The sequence below is a fragment of the Siphateles boraxobius genome, unplaced genomic scaffold (assembly GCF_051911475.1).
Source record: "Siphateles boraxobius isolate OS27281-9 unplaced genomic scaffold, OSU_SipBor_1 100, whole genome shotgun sequence".
Taxonomy (NCBI): Eukaryota; Metazoa; Chordata; class Actinopteri; order Cypriniformes; family Leuciscidae; genus Siphateles; species Siphateles boraxobius.
The window spans coordinates 3,244,957-3,254,895 of record NW_027508701.1 but is presented as its reverse complement, the minus strand read 5'-3'; the positions used below and the strand labels follow the sequence as shown (position 1 = coordinate 3,254,895).

The following is a 9,939-nucleotide window of genomic DNA, read 5'->3' as shown; positions in this document are numbered from 1 at the left end:
GCCACAAAATTCCATAATGCATGGCAAAATTGTCTTTAGGAAAAGTCTCAAGTGAATTTGTCACCTTTTCCTGCACTGTCTCAGTTGACCCCTCAGAAGTGTCCACTTCCTCTTTCAGGAGCTAGGGAGCTGAAGGCACCACTTCCTCTTTCTCTCTCTGCAGTCATCCAACTTTTAAAGGCAGGTGTCTGAAATTCTGAACATTTAGAGAACTGCAAAACTCAAATTAAACTTACAATTTAATAACTAAAAATCTCATCTGGTTATCAACACAGCAGTTCCTCATTTTATTAAAAAGCGTTCTTCATTGCGGGAAAAATAGCAAGCATTTCTCCGTTGCAAGACGCAGGAAAAAGCAGGAAAAACTTTTTTAATGTCCTTATTTTGTCTTTTCTTTTTTCGCCAAGAAACCAAACTAAAATGACTGTAAGATATATGTTATGTGCTTTTACAAATCACAATTTATATTTAAATTGGTCACCCAACCTCATTCTCATACTATGCATAATTTAGAATCTCTGCAATGGATCTTTTTTTTTTCACACTGTCTCCCAGGGATAACGGGATACAAATTATAGACACCTTCAGATAGAAAGTATAATATTTAAACACGTGCAGTTAATATCTTATTATTTATTTATTACTTTAAGAGCACCTAATTGCTCAATCTTATATATCTCATCTACATAAATAAATCAAAGTTTAACTCATAAAAGTTTCTTTATGATTAAAAATTTCCTAATTATCTCAGAATTCATATTCTTATTATTATGATTTATAACTTTAACAATTTCTGTAATTTTTAAATTGATTTCAAAATGTAAAAATTCATACATCTCATGTTAACAATATTGATCTATGTATCTTGTCTCAACTCTTTCAATTGTATCTTTATATTCTCTCAGAACTAAACTTTTATTCAAACAAAAAGCAAATTGCAGCATTACAGCATCTCGGGGTATTCCCCCCCCTTCTCTGAAATTCAGAATGATAAGTTTCTCTTTGCAGGAAGTTTTATTGACAGCTTTCTATGCGCACTCTCAAACACAACAAATAAAATACTCAACAAATTCTTTTGGTTGAATTTAACCATAATCATTGCTCATTGCCCTTAGACAAGGTAAAAAAAAAAGTGTTCTTTTTTCAAAATCCTTAAATCTTTTAAATGTGACAACCAGTTTTCTTCACATTTTACTTAACTGAACAGCCAATTTTCAGTTAAACCTTTTAATTAATTTAGAAGCATTTTAAGGAAAAGTGCTGAGGTCTCTCATCCTACCTTAATACTTCAAGTCCTTTTAGCCCGTCGGAAATGGGTCCCTCTGTCGAACAGGGTTCTGCAGTCTGGCAGAGTGAAGACAACGTCGTTCCTCGTCCCCGTCCATCCGACAGAGGGAGATTCCGAAAACTCCTGGCTGGCTCGCCAAAATTGTTGTAGATTTTTCCCTAAACCTAACTGCATACCTGGAACCTAATTATTTTCCAGTTATTATGAATACAACAGTTTTTATAGGATGACATGATGCATTACCACGAGTTCCCTTTCGAGGAAAACGACTCTTTGGGGACGCTCCCTTAGCGTGCGTCTCTGAAGTATGAATTAAACTATTCCAATCCTGATTGGTGTTGCGTCATGACGTAACATGTGACGGCATAACCGGATGCATAAAAGCGACGTCGGCACAAACACACACTAAATTTCGCTCTTCAGCAAGCGCTCTCTGTTGTTCTGTTCTATTTGGTGTTGTTTGTCTGTCAAAAAGTGATATATATATATAAAGAGATATGGCGAGTGAACAGTTTAAACGATGTGTTCACCCCTGCCCTCGCTATATCACGGGTGGGGACACGCATCAGTTGTGTTTAAACTGTTTGGGAACGCAGCACGCCCAGGCAGCTCTTGAGGGGGCTGCTTGCGGCGATTGTGAATCACTACCTATGAGAGTGCTGCGCTCCCGTCTGGCTGTGTTAGATGAAACTGTTCAGGCTTGGTGTTCCCTACGGTTCTGGTCCCGCGTCTGTTGAGGCTGCGCTGCGATTAAGATCATGGGGATCGCAAAGGGATCTTGCAAATGAGAATAAGACTGCTGCGGCACTTTCTCATTCTTCATCTGAAGATCCTGAGGCTCCTGTTTGTGGTGCAGAAGCCCGCGCTGCGGCTTCTTCTGCCCATGATCCGGGCCCGATGCTTGAGCTGTCTGCTCCCGAGGAAGTGGACGTGCTCAGCATCGAGGCGGATGATTGTGAACAAGACTCGCCGGTTCACGGTCATGCGTATGAGGAGCTCATCGAGGTTGTGACTCGTGCTGTGGTCAGACTCAACATCAGCTGGCCACATGATGAGCAGGGAATGCAAGTAAAAAGCAAATTAGATGAGCGTTTCCTGCAGCACAGGTCACAGCCTCAGCGCCGGTTTGCCTTTTTTCCCGGGGGGAGGGGCCGACACCCCAAGATATATCTGAACCGCTTAAAGCCACAGACCTGTCTCTCCGTGCTACTAAAGAGACGGCCCGCGCTATCGGCCGCTCTATGGCAGCCTTGGTAGCCACGGAGAGATATCTGTGGCTGAATTTATCAGGCATCAAGGAGAAAGATAAATCGTTTCTCCTTGATGCACCGCTCTCGTCTTCTGGCCTGTTCGGTGACGCAGTTACATCTGTCGTTGACAGGTTTCAGGAGACAAAGAAACAATCTGCGGCGTTCCAGCAGTTCCTCCCCCGGAAATCCAAGTCCAAATCGAGTAGGGTGGGGCAAAGCGATCAGCCCCAGCCGTCATCGAGCTCCTCATATCGCCAGGAGCAAAAAGAGAGCGTTGCCTCAAGAGCCCCGCCTCCTGGGGCTTGGCAACGGAGGAAACGCTGTCAGCCGAAATAACTGTGGTAGTAGGCCCTCTGAGGGCTCGCAGCGGAGCCCTCAGGGAATCGATGTTGGGTTCCCGCTGTCTCTGATGCTTCAGGCCGCATCAATTTCCAGCAAATGCACACCATGTCGTTCGTGTCAAAGAATAAAAAACAAGCATCAATTATGGTCACAAAATCCGTATCGACTAAATCCTGCCGGTCTCTCGCTTCAGGAGTTCGAGAACAGTGCTCGGAAAACACCCGAGGCCAGCCCCGAGAGTCTGGTTCCCTTAGTAGATTTTGTAGAGGCATGGTGTCATCTTCCCGACATATCTGCATGGGTCCTGCGTATAATAAAATTAGGATACAGCAGTGGTTCCAGAGCAGGCTCAGGTGATGGAACAAGAAGTGCAATCTCTGCTGATGAAGGAAGCCATAGAATATGTTCCTCCTTCAGACAGAATGTCCGGGTTTTACAACCGGTACTTTATAGTTCCAAAAAAGGATGGAGGGCTGAGGCCAATTTTAGATCTAAGATATTTGAACCGTTCTCTGAGGAGGTTCAGGTTCAAAATGCTCACTATTCCCATCATCGTGAATCAAATCAGATCCGAGGACTGGTTTGTCACGATAGATCTAAAAGACGCTTATTTTCATGTCTCCATCCTTCCATGTCACAGGAGGTTCCTGAGGTTCGCTTTCGGGGGCGAAGCTTACCAATATCGTGTTCTTCCGTTCGGCCCGTAGCATTCCGTCGCATACTGAATTGTATCGACGACTGGCTCATTCTGGCCCAGTCTCGAGAAATGGCGGTTCGGCATCAAGATGTCGTCCTTGGCCACATTCAGAGCTTGGGGTTGACACTCAACACAAAGAGCGTGTTGGAACCATCCCAGAGCACAACGTTTCTGGGCGTGGTGTGGAATTCGGTTACAATGCAGGCACTTATGTCTCCCGCACGTATCGAGTCCATTCTGGCGATGGTATCCGGTATAAAGCTAGGCCAGGCCATCACTGTAAAGCAATTTCAGAGACTGCTGGGCCTCATGGCAGCGGCATCCAACATTATACCTTTGGGCCTTCTACACATGAGGCCCCTTCAGTGGTGGCTGAAAGCGAAAGGGTTTTCCCCCAAGGGGAATCCGTTTCGTATGATCAGAGTAACACGCAGATGCCTTCGTTCTCTAGTAATATGGAAGAAACCTTGGTTCTTGTCCCAAGGGTCAGTGTTAGGAGCGTCATGTCGCCGGAAGTCCGTTTCGACAGATGCCTCACTCACTGGCTGGGGCGCGGTCATGGACGTCCGCTTTGCCAGGGGTCTGTGGCAGGACCATCATCTTTCCCGGCATATAAATTGCCTAAAGATGTTGGCTGTGTTCAGGGCTCTGAGGAGCTTCCTCCCAGACATCAAGGGTTACCATGTCCTAGTACGATCGGACAATACATCAGTGGTCGCTTATCTGAACCGACAAGGGGGACTCAGATCGCGCCCTCTATACAGATTGGCGCATCAGTTTATCCTGTGGTCCCAAGGGAAACTTCTGTCTATAAGGGCAATGTACGTTCCGGGGGTTCAGAATCAGGGAGCAGACATCCTGTCGAGGCAGGGGCTGAGGCCCGGGGTATGGAGACTTCATCCAGATGTGGTGAAGTTGATATGGGAGAGGTTTGGACCGATGGAAGTGTATCTGTTTGCGTCTCGAGAGACGTCCCACTGTCCACTTTGGTTCTCCCTCACACATCCGGCCCCACTGGGATTGGATGCCATGGTACAGGCCTGGCCGAGGCTACGTCTGTACGCTTTTCCCCCGATCTCTCTGCTCCTGGGAGTTCTGGAGAGGGTCCGTCAGGAGGGCATCAGTCTACTTCTGGTTGCCCCAATGTGGCCGGCCCGAGTGTGGTTTTCAGACGTAATATCACTCTTGATTGGTCCACCATGGCAGATTCCTCTGAGGAGGGATCTGTTGTCTCAGGCGGAAGGAACAATATTTCACCCTCGCCCGGAGCTGTGGAAGTTGTGGGTCTGGCCCCTGAGGGGGTTCAGTGCCTAGATGCTGGACTATCAGCTGGGGTGGTTGAGACCATACTTAGCTCTAGGGCTCCGTCCACTAGGAGATTATAAGGCCTCAAATGGAATGTTTTTTTCCACTTGGTGTAGGGAACATGAGTTAGATCCAGTTAATTGCCCAGTGGCTTCAGTTCTGGAGTTTCTTCAAGATCGTTTCTCTGCGGGTCTCTCCCCTTCGACACTTAAAGTGTACGTGGCTGCCATTGCGGCTTTCCATGCACCACTGAGTGATGGGCCTCTGGGGAGGCACCAGCTTGTCATTCGTTTTCTCTGTGGTACTTGGAGGATGAGACCGACAACCAGATCCAGGGTTCCTGCCTGGGACCTGACGGTGGTTCTCGAAGGGTTATCCCTGGCCCCCTTCGAACCCCTTCAGTCGGCTTCGCTCAAGGACCTGACATTTAAGATGGCTTTTCTCTTAGCTATTACCTCTTTAAAGAGGGTTGGGAGATCTCCCAGCCCTGGCAGTAACACCAGCCTGCTTGGAGTTTGCCCCTGGAGGAGTTAAGGCTATCTTGCATCCTAGGCCTGGTTATGTGCCTAAGGTGCCTTCCAACATGGCACAGTCTGCGGTCCTGCAGGCATTTCATCCTCCACCTCATGTGTCGGCAGAAGAAGAGAGGCTCCATTTGCTCTGCCCGGTCAGAGCTTTGAGTGTTTACCTTGAGAGGTCCTCTTCTTGGAGGAGGTCGGATCAACTGTTGGTGTGTTTTGGGTCACCTAAGAAGGGGCTCCCTGCATCCAAACAAACTATTAGTAATTGGATTGTTCAGGCAATTGCTTCGGCTTACAAGGTGTGCAGCTTGCCTTCACCTTTGGCTGTTAGGGCTCACTGTACTAGAGGCATGGCATCCTCTAGGGCCCTTCTTTCCGGAGTGCCCCTCCAAGAGATCTGTGAGGCAGCCAAGTGGGCTTCCCCGCACACCTTTATCAGATTTTACAGTTTGCACCTCCCTAGTACGCCTGGCGCACTTGTGCTCTCGTCCTAGCTGAGTGCCTGAGGTCAGCTTCACTCTAGGGCAGGCCTCTTTCGGTGCGTGGCCTAGTGGGCATTAGTTCCCCAAAGAGTCGTTTTCAACGACGCAGTGCGAGTTCCCTCGAAAGGGAACGTCTCGGGTTATGACTGTAACCCTTGTTCCCTGAGAAGGGAACGAGACACTGCGTCGTCCTGCCATGCCCCTCAGGGCCTGAGAGCGTCTTGCTTCATCGCTAGGCTAGTGTGTGTGTGTGCCGGCGTCGCTTTTATGCATCATGTTATGCCGTCACATGTTACGTCATGACGCAACACCAATCAGGATTGGAATAGTTTCATTCATACTTCAGAGACGCACGCTAAGGGAGCGTCCCCAAAGAGTCCTTTTCAATGACGCAGTGTCTCGTTCCCTTCTCAGGGAATAAGGGTTATAGTCATAACCCGAGACATTTTCAAACCCAGACATATCAAAACATGTCTGTTAGTAACATTAGCAAAAATATCCTGTATCATCAAAAGCATTGTGAGGGGTTAATATTTTAATCAATCATTTCATAATATAACAGTTAGTCTAATTTCAAAGTTCCTTTGACCAAAGTTATACTAAGTCAAAAGTTTTAGGAGGTTAGAGTTTGTCTAATGGCTACATCCTAGAGAAAAAGGAAGTAAGATTGATTTAGATTTATTGTTAAAATCAGGAATGGAAATTTTAGTCATCTTCAGACATAGGGAGAAAAGGAAGTGTTAAAGTTTATCATGAAATGTTAATATACTTCAGATCTTTATGGTTAGTAACATTATTAATCTTCATCTATTAAAAAAGCCACCACAAGATCATCAAGAGCTGCACAAATCTGACTGTAGAGCAGGTTATTAATAAAGTGTGGAGGTGATGAGCTTTGATTTTGGTTTTTTGTAGAGTTTCCAGTCTCTCTCAGCTCTTCCTGAATCTACAGACGTAAATGACAATCCCTTCAGTTCTCTCTTCTCTTTTGTTGGCGTGAGAGAATCTGTCCGTCAGCTGAGAGACAAACTGGAGGATTTCTGCAAAGAAAAGAAGATCTCTGACAGAGGTAAAGTCCTGGAGATTCTGCTCTCAGAAATCATCCTCCATCATCTCAGATCATGTAGAAGATCATATTAGAAATGTCTTGGGGAACGGATGCAGAGATCATTTTCTCTTGACATGATAATCACACTCTTCATGTCTGTTGATTTCCACAGTCACTTTCTCCAACATTGTTCCCAGAACCAGGAACGACTTCCTACAATGTAAGTCACTAAGAAAACAAGTAGAAAAGTGTGTTCATGTTCTTCTGGAGAAGTGAAAGAAAACATGACAGAAGAGGTTTATAGTTAATCATGTAAATGATGATTTGCACAGGATATCTGGTGAACTGTACTGAGATTTATACAAATTTGAAACATATATACAAATTTTATTTATAGAGCTGTAGGCTTCATAAAGTGCATAATGCACAAATCTGTATATAAGTCTTCTGTTTCAGATGTATACCACATTATTATTATTATTACTATTATTTTTTATTTTATTTAGTTATGTTTTTTCCTTAGTCTCATTTAAGTGTCTGATCTCATGTCATATTTGAATGTATATATGTATTTATGCATGTACTAAGAGCTCCTGTAAAATCCACAACAAATTCCTTGTTTGTTTGCGCACACTTGGCAAATAAAGCTCATTCTGACTCTGAGACACTGATGATATATTGAAAATGAAGAGATCATCTTCATTAAAAGATCAGACAGATTCATAATTCCTGATTCTGATGTGTTTTATCTCCATCAGATTCCCATCAGCTCAATCTGGATCTGAACACAGTGAATAAACTCCTCTGTCTGTCTGAGAGGAACAGAGTGATTACTGACAGTTTCACTTTCCGACAGTTGCTAAAGCTTCAGCTAGGGTTTCAGTCGTATCCTGATCATCCAGACAGATTTGATCATTATGCTCAGGTGTTGTGTAGAGAGAGTGTGTGTGGACTATGTTACTGGGAGATTGAGTGGAGTGGGAGATGTGTGTGTATATCAGTGTCATATAAGAGCATCAGCAGGAAGGGACGGGGTAAAGAGTGTGAGTTTGGATGTAATGATCAGTCCTGGAGTTTGATCTGCTCTCCCTCCAGTTACTCATTCAGACACAATAACATAGAGACTAAACTCCCTGTAAAGCCCATCAGCAGTAGAACAGGAGTGTGTGTGGATTACAGTAGAATAGGAGTGTATGTGGATCACAGTGCAGGAACTCTGTCCTTCTACAGCGTCTCTGACACAATGAGCCTCATCCACACAGTCCAGACCACATTCACTCAACCGCTCTATCCTGGGTTTATGGTTTATAATATTGGATCATCAGTGAAACTGTGTTGATGAATCAGAATAGACTGTAGAGAGATTCTACCCATAATGCTTTGAGCTGCATGATAAATCATAAACACTGAGGTGTTATAGAGTCTCTTACTTTCTCTTTATTACATTAATAACATGTTCAGATTATGGTTGAGTAAGTGTGAGCTTGAAGCTGATATAATATTCCCCGCTAAACTCAATCATTTAAATTTTGTTTTGTCTCATTATCTCTTATGTGTGCCTTGTGTGAATGTGTATGTATATGCGCATATGTATATATGAGAGAATGTGTGTCTATTTCTTTGCTCTTTTGTTCACGAAAAGTAAAATAAAAAGTTATATGAAAGGAAACTCCCTGTTTCCACACATCAATTTCTCTTCAGAATGAATGTACAATGATAGTAGAAATCACTCACACAATGTCAGGACTGTCTGATGTTGAACTCCAAAAAGTCATATATATATATATAACCTGTTTTGTCTATAAATTTAGATAGATATAAAAAGGAAACTGTTTTCACACGATTCTTAGTTGTGTAAGTTTATATGTCATTGCTATATGCAACATTTCTAAAAACACATTTTATGTAATGTGTCTGAGAAGAAAAAAAAGTTCAAATGATCAAATTATGTTTTTTAAATTCTAAGTAGCCACAGTCAGACAAATGTCCCTAAACTAAATTTCTGCAAATTAATAATCATTAGTTTAAACTATGAAATGAAATGGTTTCACATATCAAATATCTGGTCCAAACAAACATCAACTACTATTTGCTTTATATTTCTATCAGTCAATCTGAAATATGACATTTTGTAAGGCTTTTATTTTGAAATTCAACATCAGACATTCCTGACTTTGAGTGATTGACCATAGCCAATAAAATGTATATAATGGTTAAATATTTTCATCTTCTACAGTTGGTTTGAATCATTAAGAGCACGGACAACTGCTGGCCACATAAACAGAAACACAACATAAAATCAGGCCTGTTCATCTCTCGATCTTCAGCGTCATCGCTCCTCCTTTTATGCTTCCGCTTCTCCGTGAGAGATGCAAGACCGGTGCGTCTCACAGGTGACGTTCATTATCACTCACACCACCGGCCTCGCTCCGTTCTCTCACGTCCCTCGGCCTCGTCAGGCTCGCCACAAGGTTATTAGTAAACCAAGAGTAAGAAAAGTCTAATATGCCAAAGCACCTTTATCTGGATACCAGAACAATCCTGAACAGCTCTTTTACATAGAACAGTTCAATAACTGCCATAAAATCAGTTGATATATACATCATATAGACTCACCTAAAGGATTATTAGGAACACCATACTAATACTGTGTTTGACCCCCTTTCGCCTTCAGAACTGGCTTAATTCTACGTGGCATTGATTCAACAAGGTGCTGAAAGCATTCTTTAGAAATGTTGGCCCATATTGATAGGATAGCATTTTGCAGTTGATGGAGATTTGTGGGATGCACATCCAGGGCACAAAGCTCCCGTTCCACCACATCCCAAAGATGCTCTATTGGGTTGAGATCTGGTGACTGTGGGGGCCGTTTTAGTACAGTGAACTCATTGTCATGTTCAAGAAACCAATTTGAAATGATTTGAGCTTTGTGACATGGTGCATTATCCTGGTGGAAGTAGCCATCAGAGGATGGGTACATGTTGGCCATAAAGGGATGGACATGGT

The 9,939-nt window shown here is 43.6% G+C and overlaps 1 protein-coding gene across 1 annotated transcript; it reads left to right on the top strand.

Moving 5' to 3' along the window:
• The first annotated feature begins 1,972 nt into the window (after nucleotides 1-1,972).
• On the top strand, nucleotides 1,973-8,602 carry LOC143747269 (E3 ubiquitin-protein ligase TRIM65-like). Its single transcript, XM_077239938.1, has 5 exons — nucleotides 1,973-2,394; nucleotides 5,348-5,549; nucleotides 6,801-6,954; nucleotides 7,106-7,153; nucleotides 7,692-8,602. The coding sequence occupies exons 1-5, from the start codon at nucleotides 1,973-1,975 to the stop codon at nucleotides 8,270-8,272; spliced, it is 1,407 nt and encodes a 468-aa protein (XP_077096053.1). The 3' UTR covers nucleotides 8,273-8,602.
• The last annotated feature ends 1,337 nt before the right edge of the window (nucleotides 8,603-9,939 follow it).